Source organism: Cebus imitator, unplaced genomic scaffold, assembly GCF_001604975.1.
Source record: "Cebus imitator isolate Cc_AM_T3 unplaced genomic scaffold, Cebus_imitator-1.0 Scaffold499, whole genome shotgun sequence".
In the NCBI taxonomy this organism is placed as follows: domain Eukaryota; kingdom Metazoa; phylum Chordata; class Mammalia; order Primates; family Cebidae; genus Cebus; species Cebus imitator.
Window position 1 is genome coordinate 1,240,693 of NW_016107814.1, and position 17,511 is coordinate 1,258,203.

At 41.1% G+C, this 17,511-nt stretch overlaps 1 protein-coding gene across 3 annotated transcripts in view; it reads right to left on the reverse strand.

Moving 5' to 3' along the window:
- The window catches only part of MYPN (myopalladin), a 108,430-nt gene that overhangs the window by 53,343 nt on the left and 37,576 nt on the right, over positions 1-17,511 (reverse strand). For all 3 annotated transcript variants that reach the window (XM_017513730.2, XM_017513729.2, XM_037733198.1), the window contains 4 exons: positions 14,580-14,755; positions 11,916-11,967; positions 8,245-8,359; positions 6,154-6,225 (listed from right to left, as the gene is read on the reverse strand). In XM_017513730.2, the coding sequence (XP_017369219.1) occupies positions 6,154-6,225; positions 8,245-8,359; positions 11,916-11,967; positions 14,580-14,755 (415 nt within the window). The remainder of the gene's footprint in view (positions 1-6,153; positions 6,226-8,244; positions 8,360-11,915; positions 11,968-14,579; positions 14,756-17,511) is intronic.

Below are 17,511 nucleotides of genomic sequence, written 5' to 3' on the forward strand. Positions count from 1 at the left end.
GAGATGGGGTTTTGCCATGTTGCCCAGTCTGGTGTTGATCTCCTGCACTCAAGCAATCCACCTCCTTTGGGCTCCCAAAGTGCTGGGATTACAGGTTTGAGCCACCACGCCTGGGCTCAGTACCTCTGTTCTTAAATGCCCAAGTGGTGTTTGATTTCCAGAAATAATAATAGTCTTTAAATCTGCAGTGAGTATCTACTAGATGTATTCAACATAGGAGTAATGTATTAGTCCACAAAAGAATATGCCTGCTCATAACGTGGAAGGGCTCTATGGCCCAAGGAATGAGCTCTGTCTTCCTAGCTTTGCCTTGTTTACATTTTGCAGTCCTGGAAATTGATTTTTGTTTGGCTGTTTTGTTTTCCTTAGGTGGTCTTTACAGGATAGCCTCACTAATCCTTTGAGGAATAAAAACAATGACAATCTTTATAAAATCCTAGTCACACATAGAGTCATATGTCATTGTAAAACATGTTGTAAATTTGCAAAGGAACCATTAAATGCTTTTCCACACTCACACAATAAAAGGTTTACAAAGACCACTTCAATTGTAAGATATCAGTGTATTCTATACTAGACTCTACAACAGAATAAAATGCACTTTTTTTTCACAACTAGTTTCTTATTCACCATGATTTGTGAGCTGAAAACCACACATTCTTTTCTGTAGTCGGCACTTCATGTGATTATGAAATGCTTCTTTGGCACATGTATTGGTGTATTTTTGTTTTTCATTTAGTCCAAAGACTGTAAACATAAAAATGTTATAATTAAACTTCCTCCACAAGCTCTGTAAGCAACAGATGCTGCAAGGCTTTCTATTATTACAATTTTAGGACGTGCATTTAGGAAATACTGGCTCTTGCTTCAGAGAAGGGGAAAGCCAATCGTTTTTTTTTTCTTTTGTCATTCACTGTTACAAATATTTCATTATTTTTTACAGTTCTTATCTGAACAACTTATGATATTCTGTGCTTGGTCCTGTCACACTTACAGCATCTGTCTAAGGAGAGAATATAGGGGTGGGGAAAACCACATGGCATTAGCTAAGAGACTTTCACAAGTGTGTTACACATTGATATTGTGACAGCCAGGGGACGCTGTAGTTCAATGCTAGTGTTTTGTTCTTTCCGAGGCCCCAAATTTGTTTGCTGAAGTAATGCAGGATGGAATTAGCACCGAGTGGTTTCTGAATTAATAAAGAGCTATATCACTGAAAATCTAGTTATTCCTTGTCTTCCCAAAACAGCACCTACTGACAAGAACAGAAAGCAGGAAGCATCAGTGAATTCTGGGTGCTCCGGGAAAACTTGCATGTCCTCTACCCTGACCTCTGAGCAAATTGTATGCACAAATGGCAGTTTTGGGGCCCGCTGAAAATTTTAATGGCACTTAGACACCTTCCTGGAGCTTATACATAATGAAGTTTTCATTCCTTTTTGAGGCAAATTAGAAAGCCAAACAATATACCAAAAATGGTGGTGGGGCAAAAGGGGTTGAGTAAATAAAACAGCACATTCACAGAAGAATGAGAAAACGTCTTGCTCACAATTTAGACCATCAGTTGGTTGTTATTCACTTGACATTGAACGCCAAGCCTTGTGTTCTATTCAAGAGCCCGGCCCAGTTATGTGAGATACTACAGTGTACGGAATGGGCCTCCTAATGTCTGTGATGGAAGCGCATTCCAGGGTGACACATCATCAATACTGAGTAAAGGAGATGCCAAGCATCATCTCACAAACCACTTAGAAAAACCGTTAAGAGTCATAGATCTAAGGATGATAGTGGTTGTCATTGCTGAAAGCTGCTTTTCTATAAAGTTTCATGAGAAAGACCTGGCTCATATTGCCACAGATCAGGGTCCAAACTGATTACACTATTAGAACATAGTGTAATACACTATTAGAACATAGTGTAGCTGATGTCACGTTCATCACGGCAGTAGGTCTTAGGCTGTTTGTTACTAATGGCATGGGGTATACAGACTTGATCATATTCATTTCAGCTTCACTGACAACAAATGAGACAGACCAGTGTGCAACTAGCAAATACTAAGTCTTTTCTAGGAATTATGAATCTAGACAAAAGTCACTATAACCAAAGATCTACAACCTCCTCAGGTATGCAGTATTCAAAGTACAAATCTATTTTATGTGTCATCACTAACCTGGTCATCTGGAAGGACATTCTTTGTAGGCTGACTTGACAACATAGAGACTTGGGAAGCAAGACATGCTTCCATGGCCATTTGACATTTTTTTTTCTCTATTCCTCCTAAAGACACTCTGAAGTCACAAAATAATAAAAATAACAATTTCTTCTTAACTGAAATGGAAAGTTTTTTTGTTTTGATTTGTTTTGAGATGGAGTCTTGCTTTGTCACCCAGGCTGGAGTGCAGTGGTGTGATCTTGGGTCACTGCAACCTCCATCTCCTGGATTCAAGTGATTCTCCTGCCTCTGCCTCTCAAGTAGCTGGGACCATAGGCATGTGCCACTACACCCAGCTAATTTTTGTATTTTTAGTTACAGAGGGGATTTCACCATCTTGGCCAGGTTGATCTTGAACTCTTGGCCTCAAGTGCTCTTCCTGCCTCAGCCTCCCAAAGTGCTGGGATTACAGGCCTAAGCTACCACGCCTGGACTGAAATGGAAGTTATTTGCCACAGAATAAACGTGTGCATGCTTTGTGCCAAGCACCATGCCCGCTGCCATAAACGTGAATTGGAAGGGTATAGTTCCTGCTAGGTCGATCTATAACCACAAACATAATGCTGGGACATTTTTTAGAAAGAGCATCTGCCTTATTGGTTAAAAGATGTCAGCTACAAGGTTCAATTTGCCATTTTATTTGTTTTTAACCAGCTGATAATTTTGCACCTTGGGAGATGCTGCAAGTGCAGCACAGTGCTTTAGGCTGGAGTTGGATCAAAGTGGTTTTTACAGATAAAGCACTGTTTGATTGAAAGCTCTTTTGCCCCTTGATTGTCACAGGTGTCCCATGCAGTCATTAAGTCAGAAAAGTTTCCGGAATTGATTGACTGGGGAGAGGGGCCCATGAACTCCAGAAATCTGGATCCGGCTATGGGCCCAGTTATTTCAGGGTTTCCTGCCTTTGCTGTTATATAATGAAGCACTCTTCTTCAAATTCTCACTTCCCCTGCCCCCTTGCACTCTTCAAATTACTGCTGAAGCAGCTGGGGCCAGGGCTGCTGCAGCCTTGAAGGCCTGCCAGAGCAGCTGCTGTTGGGGTGGGAGCAGGGATGGGAGTAAGATTCTAATTTGATCATCGACCTCCCTTCACACTCAAGAAGTGTGAGTGCCATTTTCCCCACATAAACAGAGCGAAAGTATTTTTGATACTGCGTAGAGGATGGAGGACAGTCTATCTCTATCTGCAGTTAAGGAGCATTTAAAAACATATGTATCACCTATGAGTAGAGTGGTGAACTGGTTTTGGAATCCCATAGTCCCCTCTCAAATTCTACCAGTTTTGCTGGGCAACTCTCCTTTTCGTTTTAACCTTCTTTGAAAGAAGATAAGTACTTCGCTGTCACCAAGCGGGAGGAGGGAGTTGAATCAAACTCTGCTCTCTAAGTGTTGCTTTAAAAAAGAAGAAAAAAAAAAACTGGCTTCTTGCCATGATTGGCAAAGAAATGCTTTGCTGGGCAGTATAGAAAGTGAGTCATAGGGACTGGAATGCCAGAAGTCCCTAAACAAGTAAATAGAGCAGGAGTAAGCCAAACAAACATATGCAAATAATCTGTTATCATGGCTCATGGCCACATGATACCATCCATCATTGGTGGCTCTGACTCAGAAATTCGCTAATGACACTGGCAGTGACTATGACCTCAATCCTGCCCTGACTGACGGAAACTAACGCAAGCACACCACTGCTGATAAGTCTTTCTGGAATCTGAGCCACTGCCTATTCTAGTGCCTGATGCCTGAACAATCCTTATCCCATTTATGGAGGCAAAAGTGCATATCCTGACAAGGCTGACAAAGCCTCGTCAGCGTTTGGGTCTGTGTACTAAGGACCATTTTCCCACTATGAAGCTACTGCTGCTTTTAGAGATTTTATCTAACAAACAAAATACATTAATGATTAATTCATTTTACTATTTTTATTTATCAAAAGTATATGTATCTGCCAATCAGAACATCTAATTATTAATAGAAGGAGCTAATCAGAGTCACCACAAAAAGGCAGCTCAATCTGAGGCTCTAATTAGCTCACGAAAATTAAATGTAGCTGAGCGTGGTGGGTCATGCCTGTAATCGCAACACTTTGGGAGGCCGAGGCAGGCGGATCACCTGAGGTCGGGAGCGCGAGACCAGCCTGACCAATATGGAGAAACCCCATCTCTATTAAAAATACAAAAATTGGCCAAGTGTGGTAGCACATGCTTGTAATCCCAGCTACTCGGGAGGCTGAGGCAGGAGAATCGCTTGAACCTGAGAGGCAGAGGTTGCAGTGAGCCAGGATTGCGCCACTGCATTTTCTAGCCTGGTCAACAAGAGCAAAACTCTGTCTCAAAAAAAAAACAAAAAAAACCCAAAAAACCAGAATGTTTGCCTAACTAATATGGATATTGGTAAACATAGCTTGTTTGCTCTAGACTCCACTCTGGATTTTGGAAAACCGTGTTGAACTATCTGATACAGCAGAACTCCCATGAAATGGATGATTCTGTAGAAGTTGTGGATTTAGCTCTTCCTTTAGGGATCAGTACTCACTGGAAAAAAAGCCCATTTGCTCAAACTAGGATTTCTCAGCTTCAGCACTGTTGATATTTTGAGCTACACTATTTTTGTTGTGGAGGGCTGCCATCCTATGCATTGTAGGGTATTTAACACCATCCCTGGATGCCAGGCACACAACCCCCTAGTTGTGACAACAAGAGTCTCCAGACATTGCCAATGACTCTGGAGGGCAAAATTAACCATGATTGAGAACCACTGCTCTAAAACAAGGCATATTTCAGAGAGAATAAAATTTATCTGGGCCTAAGTTTGGTGTTCAAACAAACAGTAAACTGTAAATCCAGGCATAGATTCGGCCTATTTGGTCTTCATAATACCATAAAATCCAATGTGACTCAATTTTTTCACTTTCACACTTACTGGCTTGGGCAACATGTGTACACAGTCTTAGTCCAAGCATTGGGAGAACTTGTTTGTGGTCCTGATTCTGCCACTAACTAGATCTGCGATATTGGCTACATGGCTTCATCTCTCTGGCCCTCCCTTGGTTTTTTATCTGAAAATGAATGTGCTTTACTAAATTTTCTAGTTCTAAGTACAAAGACTATGAGATTTAGAATTTGATGCCATCTCAATAGTTGATACTATGGAATAGAAAAAGAAAGCTTTTTTTTTTTTTTTTTTTTTTTTTTGGAAGGGGGTTTTTTTTTTTTTTTTTTTTTTTTGGAGATGGAGTTTCACTATTGTTGCCCAGGCTGGAATGCAATGGCATGATCTGGGCTCACTGCAACTTCCGTCTCCCGGGTTCAAGCAATTCTCTTGCCTCAGCCTCCAGAGTAGCTGGGATTAGAGGCATGCACCACCACCCCCAGCTAATTTTGTATTTTTAGTAGAGAGGAGGGTTTCTCCATGTTGGTCAGGCTGGTCTTGAACTCCTGACCTCAAGTGATCCACCCACCCTTGCCTCCCAAAGTGCTGGGATTACAGGTGTGAGCCTGCATGCCTGGCCTAAGAAAGCTCTTTATCCTAGAGGGAGGGAGGCTTTCTGTTAAACCTTCTCAGAGCATTTAACTCCATCTTCTTGAGCACCTAAGCCAGGTAACTACAACTGAATTTTTCTGAAAATTCAGAGAAATCTTTGCAGTAATATGGGGCTAGAAATTTATCACTTGCCACAAAGGGCAGATTGTATGTTTAACAGTTGTAGGATGGCCACAGAGATCAGGGTGGTAAGAGAAAAAGACATTTCTCTCATTACTAAAACTGTTATTGGAAATCTAGGACTTGTGATACTGTAGTAAGTATCAAAACAACCCCAAATCCTATACTGTACATATATAAGACCAAATCCTGAGATAAAAATGAATAAATCTTGGATCCTGTAACTTTGGATGCTGTGGTATCTGTAAAGCCATGACAGGAAGAAGTAATATTTTTATTACCTTTGTAAACACAGGAGCTGCAATGATAGGTTTTCCATCCAATCCTTGCAAGTAATTGGTAGGGCTCTGGCACTGGTAGAAGGAACCAAGAGTAGATTCATTGTTACTAAGATTATTAGATGGATAGTGAGATATAACAAACTAGAGAATTTGGTATATGAAATTCATCCCAAACCAAAAACTGATGTTTTCTAAGTTTACGAATCACAGACTTCAAATTTTAGACTGAATTGACTCTATTTCTCTCTAGGTCATGGTGGCCATAAAATATGTGCTGCCTATCCCTACACCACCCTTTCACATATAGATCTGTGTCATTAACCCTAAACCCCCGAAGAGGCTCCATAGAACCCCTGGGGCTACACAGATCACAGTTTGAAAACCAGTGGATTAGAACTAAAACTTGACCCCTCTGTACTACTAAATGGGTTGGATAATTTTTAAAAGGAGGTTGTAGATAAATATATTTAAATATATTGATCATCAATAAAGAAATATGTTAGGCTGGGTATGGTGGCTCACAGCTGTAATTCTAGCACTTTGGGAGGCTGAGGTGGGAGGATTGCTTAAGGCCAGGAGTTCAAGACCAGCCTGGGCAACACAGTGAGACCTCATCTCTACAAACACTTTTTTCAAAAATAAAAAAATATATATATGGAAAAGAAATAAACCAATAACATGTTATAAGTATATTTAGATAGTATGACTTCATATGTTTTAAAGTCTATGCATACATATATGTATTCTTTTTTTTTTGAGACAGAGTTTCGCTCTTGTTGCCCAGGCTGGAGTGCCATGGTGCATCTCACTCACCACATCCTGCCTCCCAGGTTCCAGTGATTCTCCTGCCTCAGCCTCCCAAGTAGTTGGGATTACAGGCATGCGCCACCATGCCCAGCTAATTTAGTATTTTTATTAGAGACAGGGTTTCTCCATGTTGGTCAGGCTGGTCTCGAACTTCAGACTTCAGGTGATCTGCCTGCTTTGGCCTCCCAAAGTGCTGGGATTACAAGCGTGAGCCACTGCATTTGGCCACATATATGTATTCCTTTTTAAAATTTTTTTAATTTTTATTTTTAAGATGGGGTTTCTCCATGATGGCCAGGGTGGTCTTAAACTCCTGACCTCAGGTGATCCGCCCACCTCGGTCTCCCAAAGTGCTAGGATTACAGGCATGAGCCACTGCGCCCGTCCATATGTATTATTATACATGCATAGAAAATGCCTGGAACTACCCACTAGAAACTACTAACATGAAGTACCTCTGAGGAGTGAAGGCACTGGAGTAGAACCTTGACTAAACTTTTTACGTAACACATTTTGCGGGGGGGGAGGGTGGGAGGAGAGGGTCTTACTCTGTTGCCCAGGCTGGAGTGCAGTTATGCTATCCAAGTCACTGTGGCCTCAACCTCTCAGGCTCAAGTAATCCTCCCATCTCAGCCTCCCGAGTAGCTAGGGCCATAGGTGCATGCCACCATGCCTGGTTAATTTTTTTTTTCTTTTTTGTAGAGATGGGGTCTCGTTATGTTGCCCAGACTGGTCTCAAACTCCCAAACTAAAGCAATCCTCCCACCTTGGCCTCCCAAAGTGCTGAGATCACAGGTGTGATCCACCATGCCTGACATATTTCTGTACTTTTAAAGTGTTTTTACAATAAGCATGTATCATTATTATTAACTTGAAGGATGAGAGCCTTTGCTTTTCCTAATAAATAACTACACTCTTGCTTCATCTTAGAAAGTGGAATTCTCTGCAGCTCCATGAGACTAATCAGGTTTTACGATACAGAGAGTTTGTTCTAGGCCAGTCTGAGAGCTGGCAGCTCGATGAATATGTAATTAGCATCCTTTAAAAAGCTGGAAAGCCAGGGACTAATTTGTAAAGCATTTCTTTTCCTCAGAAATTTGCTTATGAAGGCGAAGAATATGTTCCCAAAGCAATAGGAACCACTGCTCTCAAACCTCAGAAATATAAGATGATTATCTCGATGATGGAGTTGCACCTGAGAAGAACACGATCATGCCATGCAAAACGGTCATGGTCACTGTGCCTGTCTGTCACAGCCCATGGCACTTGTGTTTCACTTAGTACCTGCTGGATGGTTGCCAGCCCAGGTTGGGCCGCCAAATGCTGGGCTTGGGGTGCTGCTGGAGGAATGGCTGCAGAGGTAGTGGGAGGAGATGACGCCTCATTTGGCTTCTGGCTTCTGAGAAATTATTAAAATATAGATTATAAAACAGACCTGTCACTCTTTGTGAAAAATTATTTCAGCAAAACTAATAGTGCCATCACTGCTTACAGGTGGGTGTAATAAAAATCTTGGTTTGATGATATTTTACAAACGTTTACCGAAGGCATTTTTGCTACATACTTTGTTAGGTCATGCAAACATGAAAATGATAAGACACCATTCCTGTCCTTGGGTAGTTGTTCTCAGTGTAACCAGGGAGTCAAACATATTAACAATTAATTGAGATCCAACACAAATGCAGTGACAGAAGCATGTGCAGAAGGTAAATTTTTTGAGGTTTGTTTTATTGTTACCCTCAGTATTTTCCCTCCCCCTCCCATTTCAAGAAACAGGCCAGGCTTTGTAAATCTTTACCTCTGATCCAATACCAGGGTCTCATATATATACATACATACATGTATATATATACACATATATATATTTGATTGTTTAAGTTTGATCTACAAACTTAAATAAGCAAGAAATATCCCATTTATTTATTTGAGCTAAATCTACTTGTAGTTATTGGGATTTAGCCTCTGTTGTGTATCAGAGAGACCTGAATTAACTATGATTTAAATGAAACAGATATTTATTTCTCATTTACATAAAAATCTGGATTTGGTGGGCAAGATGGCTCCATATTCCACTGGGTTCCTGTCTGCTTCCTGCTTTCTGCTTTATCTCACACTAAGGTGTTGCCCTCATCTTCTTAGGCTAAAATAGAAAGGTCTATCAGCCTTTTAAGGTCATCTCTCTTAAAATGCATATAGCACTATCCCCCATATCCCATAACTAGAAAGTTCTCATGTGGCTACACCTTGCTGCAGTGAAGGTTGTATAGTAGCCTTTATTTGCAGTAACCATGTAAATAAATCAGGGATTCTATTATTGCAGAAGAAGAAAACAGATGCTTTGGACACACACAATGCTTCGGATTGGCTTGACATCAGCACATCATTCTGCTTGAGACTGGGTGCTGCTTGGCTTGGGAAAACATCCAGTCTGGTATTCAGTGTAATTTTCCCCGTCTACAGTTTTACAATGAGCCGTAGAGAGAGAGCAGTTTTGGAGCAACTCCAAAATATATACATAAACTTAACCTCTCAGAATTTGGCATGGCAGAAAGCAGAAATAGCATGAAGTCAACAAGCTCTTCAAGTTTACACAAATTAAATTAAAGAGAGTATTTGAAGGGCAAGAGAGCCAGCAAGTATTCTTGAGAATGCTGCAGAGGGGCATTCACGCTGCAGAGGGGCAATGCTGCAGATTATTTTAGTTTTGGTGTGGAAGAGATGGAGGTCTGTGCATCTTGCCAGAGAATCTGATGCCAGGGAGAACCTATGTCCAGAGGGGAAGCCCATCCCTCTCGGTAAAGGTCTCCCCGTCTTGCTAAAGATATCAGTAATTACACATGTCAGAAAGCAACAGCCTCTGGACTTGGAGGGAACTGGGGATCTGGGGCATGGGCCTCTTACCTGTAACCCATGGATAGATGACTGCTGACAGAGGGCTTTCCTCTGGCCTAGATATTATGTCTCTTTGCCTCAGCTTCCTCATCTCTAGAATGGGGAAATAATAATTCCTAGGCCGGTGCAGTGGCTCACACCTATAATCCCAGCACTCTGGGAGGTCACTTGTGGATCACTTGAGGCCAAGAGTTCGAAACTAGCCTGGCCAATATGGTGAAACCCCATCTCTACTAAAAATACAAAAAACTTAGCCAGGCGTCGTGGTGCACACCTGTGATTCCAGCTACTTGGGAGGCTGAGGTGGGAGAATCCTTTGAACCCAGGCAGCGGAGGTTACAGTGAGTTGAGATCACACCATGGCACTGTAGCCTGGGGCAACAGAGTAAGAATCTGTCTCAAAATAAATAATAATAAAATTCTTATCTCATAGGGTTTTGTGAGGATTAAATGAGATAATTCATGTAATATGTTTAGAATGGTGCTTGCTTCAAAACTACTCTCTCTCTCTCTGTGTCTCTCTCTCTCTTTCTCTGGCTCATTTTAAGACTGTGGAGGGGAAAAGGGACACTCAACACTAGACTGGATGTTTTCCCCAGCCGGGCAACATCTGGTCTCAGGCAGAATGATGTGCTGATGCAAAGCCAATCCGTGTGTCTAAAGCATCTGTCTTCTTCTTCTACAATAATAGAATCCCTGATTTCTTTACATGGTTACTCCAAATAAAGACTACATATCCCAACCTTCACTGCAGCGAAGCGTGGCCACATGAGTACTTCCTGGTTATGGGACATGAGGGATAGTGCTATGTGCATTTTAAGAGAGATGACCTTAAAAGGCTGACAGGCCTTTCTATTTAGGCTGACAGGCCTTTCTATTTTAGCCTAAGAAGATGAGGGCAACATCTTAGCGTGAGATAAAGCAGAAAGCAGGAAGCAGACAGGAACCTAGTGGAATGTGGAGCCATCTTACCTGCCAAATCCAGATTTTTACATAAATGAGAAATAAATATCTGTTTCATTTAAGTCACAGTTAATTTGAGTCTCTATGATACACAGCAGAGACTAAATCCAAACAACTACAGGTAGATTTGGAGCAAATAAATAAATGGGGTATTTCTTGCTTATTTAAGTTTGTAGACCAAAATTTATACCCATTAGGTTTGTAACACATTACGGGAGCCTCAAGGAAGGAGTGATGAGTGTGCAATAGGGGAGAAGTTTATTACAGAGCTCAAAGAGAAAGAACATTTAGACTGGGTTTTGTAGATTAAATAAGAGTTTGCTAGACAGAGAAGGAGATAGGGCAATCCTAGCAAAGTGAATAGCTTAGACGAAGGAGTGAAGAGGAAGTGTACATGATTTGGGTGAGATGTCAGCAATGTAGACAGCCTGAAGTGGGGAAGGGAGGAGGGAACAGGAAAACCTAGTTGATGCTCTGCTGACTAAGGCTTTGTGTGTATGCCATGTTAAGATAGTTTTAAAACGTTGCTGTTTGTTTCGTGTTTGATTTTTGTTTTCTCATAGATAATTATCTTTTTCTGAGTCAGGAAAACAATAGGATCAGAATCTTGACCTCTTTTAGAGAATAACGGTTGTAGTTTGGACACCGTAAAGGAGAGAAAAAGGTGGAAGCAGACAGGAAGCCCTCTGAGGAGGTGGTTTGTATAAAAGGCAGGAAAGAAGGAGGAGTTGACTCAAGGCCATGAGAATGATAAAGGAAGAGGGTAAAGGAGGAGTCATTTACTCTGGCTATGAATGTTCATATCTGCACAAAAGCTAGAAGCAAATTATCATTTCAAGGTAGGCATACCCAAAGGATTTCTGCCCTTAAGGAGCTGATTCTCTGTAGGGAGTAAATTAGAAAGATTCAAATTAATCTGCTAGGCCAGACTTAAGCAAAAGTAGGGTCTTCTTCAAATCCACTTAATTTGTTTATTTATTTATTTTTGCGGTCAAACCCTGGAGCTACCCTCCTTAAGTTCTAGCAACCATTAATAGCTTTCTCTGAGCTATTAATTAATCTGAGGATGCTAAAGCTGTAAGACAGAAAAACAGAATTACCGATGCATCTCTTCCTTGTTAGGGTCCCCTTCTGAGTCAGAAGAAGAAACCCCTGGAAAAAAATAAAAACAAGACACAAGATTGTTAAGAGTATGATTTCTTAAATTGGTTCCTAAATAAGACATAAGATTTTTCAGATAATAATTTGTTTACTTGATTCCTAAATATCTGAAAACCTACAGAATCTTAGAAATGAACTCAGTGATTCCCTACACTAACAGTAACTTGACAAGTGAGGAAACAGACCCTAAGAAGTTGAAGGAATTGCTCAAGGTCACATGTCTAGTTAGCTCTAGTGTTCAAATGAACTGACCCAACTTCTAAGTGTTCGTGTATGCAAAACACCTGCTGATGCCTTTGGCCTAACAGAGCAGTATTTGTAGGCATGCTCTGGTGTCCATAGTCCTCTTGCTCTTGGCCTACACAGATTGAATACAAGAAGGGATTACATTGGATTCCAAACATTGTAGGTGTAGGTGGATGCTCTTCCGTCCAGTCCTAATATTAACAAGTCATATTTCATCTTGGGAGAGGGGGTGTTTAAAGTCTTGTTGCCACAAGGAAAAAAAGAACCCAGCAATCCAATCTCAGCACTGTTAGCAGAGCTTTGATCCTGGATTTACTTCTCAAAATAGTGCATTCCAGGAAGATATAGCACAGCTAAATCTGGAGGTATTTATTAGGCTCCAAAAATTTGAGGATGGAAACACATACACATACAACACTTTCCTATTCATGTATTTGTTCAATAGATGTTTATCACATACTCACTATGTACTTGGTACTAGGTAAGTACAAGTAAATATTGGAGATATAAAGAAGTCCTGGCCACAGTCTAGTTGATAAATGGGCATCTCTACCATGATAATACATTTAAATGCTAAAACCAAGGCATACATAAAGTACTATTGGTGAAAAAAGTGCTAAAGAATGATCTGCAGACAAAATCCAGAGGATAAGAGAAAATAGGAACACAAACTTAGGTAGATACAAAAGAGCATAAGTTGATTGTTTTTCCCATCAAATTAATCATATAAACTTCATGTCAATGTAAATGTCTTTCCAGTGTTCCCGAATGGTATCCATGCATCTACCTCTGACTCCTGCAGTATATTCTCAACCAGCAGCCAGAGTGACTGTTAAGTCAGATCATCCAGGCACAGTGGCTCACACCTATAATCCCAGCATTTTGGGAGACCAAGGCAGGTGGATCACTTCAGGTCAGGAGTTCAAGACCAGCCTGGCAAACATGGTAAAACCCCATCTCTACTAAAGATACAAAAATTAGCTGGGCATGGTGGTGCGTGCCTGTAATCCCAACTACGTGGGAGGAGCAGGCATAAGAATCATCTGAACCCAGGAGGCAGAGATCGCAATGAGCCGAGATCACACCACTGCATTCCAGCAGGGGCAACAGAGTGAGACTCCGTCTCAAAAGAAAAAAAACAAAACAACAACAACAACAAAAAAACTAAGATTATGTCATATCTTTGCTCAGATGCTCCAGAACTTCTTTTCTACCTCAGGGTCCAAACCAAAGTCCCTGCAATGACTTACATGGACTTTTGTGATCCGCTTACCTCCCTTCTTCCACCTCCACCCCATCTTACCTTCCGACCTCATCTTCTGTTACTTTCTTGCTCACTCCACCCTGGCCACATTGGCTCATCTCTGTACCTGAAGACATGCACACTGCCACCCTCAGGGCCACTGCACTTGCAGATTTTTCTGCCTAGAGTTTCTCTCAAATAACCTTGTGGCTCATTCCCCACCGCTCTGCCCCCCACACTCACATGTATGTAATTCCTATCTCCACTTTTTCTTGCTTTTTCTTTCTTCCAGTGTTTATATATACCTGTCATACACACACACACACACACACACACACACACACATTATTTTTTCTTTTTTGAGATGGAGTCTTGCTCTGTCACCCAGGCTTGAGTGCAGTGGCGCCATCTCGGCTCACTGCAACCTCTGCCTCCTGAGTTCAAGCGATTCTCCTGCTTCAGCCTCCTGAGTAGCTGGGAATACCGGCATGTGCTACCACGCCTGGCTAATTTTTTGTATTTTTAGTGGAGACAGGGTTTTACTGTGTTAGCCAGGATGGTCTTGCTCTCCTGACCTCGTGATCCACTTGCCTCAGCCTCCCAAAGTGTTGAAATTACAGGTGTGAGCCACCAGGCCCAGCCTATATTTTATTTGTTTATCTTATTTTCTGTCTCTCCTATCATCTACAGGTATTGATCGACTTACGATCTATGCAACTTACGACCATTCGACTTTACGACCACAATTGCTAGCCACTACTGCTCCTCGTCTGGCAGCGTAAACGTTGCCCAGCTGGGTGTACGACAGTGTGGACCAGCTTCCGGCAGCACTACCATGTCCGCGTGCACCATTTCAACTGTACATATAGCCTACTCAACTTACGACCAAATCGTGTTATGACGGGTCTGCCAGTCCCAATCGTGGTCGTAAGTCGAGCACTAGCTGTAATGTAAATCAGCAGTAAATGAGCCTAAGCATTTTTGTCTACTTGGTTCACTGATGTATCCTCATTGCCTAGAAGAGTGGGTGGTAGAGGAGGCCCTCTACATATTTATATCTTATAACTAAATATCTTACTAGTAAGTGTCACACTCCAAGAGTATTTTGTTTTACCTTCTATATAAATCTCAGCAGAAGTTGAATCTGTCCCATAGATGTTAGACGCAAAGCAGGAATAGCGTCCTGTGTCCTCTTCAAAGGCTTCTGCAATGGTCAGTGAGTGCAGATTTCCTGCCTGGATGATGTGAATGTCTGGGGAATTTTCGAGCTCCTTGCCTTCACAGTACCACCTGCAGGGAAGGGAATATGGTCATTGGATATGACAAAAATGAGAGACAATAACATAGACAGCTCCAGATATTCTCTCAGAAGAAAACTGGTGAGCTTCATTTAAAGTCAGAACAACAACAAAAAGCAACGCATCATTATAACATTATTTGTAACAGTGAGAAGAGTTGGCAGTATTCAAACCGCATTGACGCCGCATTCAGGAAATTTGAAAGTAGCTCCAATTAAGAATGGTACAATTGACCAGGTGTGGTGGCTCACGCCTGTAATCCAAGCACTTCGGATGCCAAGGCGGGCGGATCACCTGAGGTCGGGAGTTCAAGACCAGCCTGACCAACATGGTGAAACCCCATCTTTAAAAAAAAAAAAAGAAAGAAAGAAAAAGAAAAGAAAAGAATAAAAGAATGGTACAAATGAGAGAACTGGTGAGAAAGCAGGAACAGCCAAGCACAAAGATCAGGGTCTTTGTTGTGGAACGTGGCTTCTCCTAAAATGATTTCAGATCCCTGTTGTTTGCATTACGTGCTATGTTCACTTATGTAGAGAGAATTTAAGAGGTAACACAGGTTTGTGAAGTGGAAGACACTCATTTCTTTCTATTAAGTTGCATCTCATCTAACTAAATGAAAATTAATTTGTTCTGTTACTTGAGCTAGCAGAGTAAGGAGAATGAGTCATATTCTCCCAGGAGTGGCCCAACTCTGGCAAATAACCCAAGTTAAATATGTTTCTATAGGTTATGATATTTTCTTTTAATTCCATATCCTTGAAATTAGAAATTTTTATTATGGCCTAGTTTTCTGGCCAAAAGTTTACCAAAAATACTACACAAAATAATGTTTAAAATGTAGAGATGCATAATAAGATAAATGGATGTGAACATTAAATGGAAATTCCATTCTTCACATAAAAGATTGGCAAAAGTCTACATGTTTGACCACTCTCATGCATTGCTAGTGTGAATGATATAAACCCTATGAAAGAAGTCTACCAATACTGCCAGAATTACAGATGCACATATCCTTGGACCCAACAATCCCACTTGTGGGAATCTATCATAGAGATCCATTTGTATACATACAAAATGACAAATGTATGGGCCACTCATTCAAACAGCAAAACACTGGAAACCATCCAGGTGTTCATCCTCAGGGGATTGATGTAGCCACACAACAAAGCACTATGCTGTTCTAAAAAGAAGATGAGAACGATCACTATGTACTGATATGGAAAGAATCCCAAGGTATATAATTGAATTTTAACAGTGAGGTGAAAAATAGTGCATATAGGGTGCTAGCCTTGTGTAAAAAAATTGAGTTTATGGGTTACATTATGTCCCACCCATACTTGTGAATATGACCTTGCGTGGAAATAGTCTTTGCAGTTGTAATCAAGTTAAGATGAGGTCATTATGGTAGGCCTGAATCCAATATGACTGGAAAGGATAAGAAGAAGAAAACGCCATGTGAAGACAGAGACACACTGGGGAGACACCATATGGGGACAGAGGTAGAGACTGGAGTGACAGCCACCACCAGAAGAGAGGAACAGACAAGGAAGACTTCCAGCCTGAGTCTCAGGTGGAATGGGGCCCCAGTAACACTTTGATTTTAGCCTTCTACTCTCTAGAGCTGTGAGAGAATAGATTTCTGCTTCAGCCATCCAATTTGTGGTAATTTGTTATGGCAGTCCTGGGAAACAGACAACAGCGGGAAAGAAGTAAGATATGTTCATATTGTTTGCATTTCAGAAAGAAAACTGGAAAGAATAAAATGCAAATCACAAGCGGCTATTGGGGTGAAGGGAAACGAGGTGAATAAGGACAGACAGGAGTAAGACGGCTCAGTGTGCCCTTTTACATTTTTTCATTTTTTGAAATACTAATGATTAATCAACATAATAAAAAGTAGTTAAGTGGGAGGTACGATAACTACTGTCAAAAGTTAAGTAGCCCTGGCAGTTGCTAATCTTTATTGTAATTTAGTTCTAACCATCCAGTGCTGTAATCCCTGTCTCCCTCCCACCATTTACAAAGCTTTTTTTTTTTTTTTTTTTTTTTTTTTGGAAGGATCTCACTCTGTTGCCCTGGAGTGCAATGGCATGATCCTGGCTCAATGCAGCCTCAACCTCCCTGGGCTCCAGTGATCCTCCCACCTCAGCCTTTCAAGCAGCTAGGTAGGACTACAGCCACGTGGCACCACATCAGCTAATTTTCATATTTTTAGTAGATATGGGGTTTTGCTATATTGCCCAAACTGGTCTGGAGCTCCTGGGCTCAAGCAATTCACCTGCCTTGGCCTCCCAGAGCGCTGGGATTACAGGAATGAGCCATCGTACCTGTGGCTCACCACAAGATTCTAAAGCACACTGAAGAACACTCACCTGTTCAACTACTTCCCAACAGTCAAGCTATTTATTATTCCGTAAATATGTCATGGTTGCCCCCACATTCAGGTCTCTGCCCGCGTTTTTTCTCTGAGATTCTCTTTTTCTGCCTTTCAGATTCATCAAAATTTGGCTCAGATGTGACCTCCTCCACAAAGCTATATTTTGTCATCAATTCCGAATGATTATGTTTTCTAACTTCATCTAAAAAAAAACCTGTACTATGCCTGGCAAATACTTGTTTGTACACTCTTTTATTATTTTCTTTTTTTTTTTTTTTTTTTTTTTTTTTTTTTTTTTTTTTTTTTTTTTTTTTTTTTTTTTTTTTTTTTTTTTTGTTTTTTTTGTAGAGACGGGGTTTCACCATGTTGAC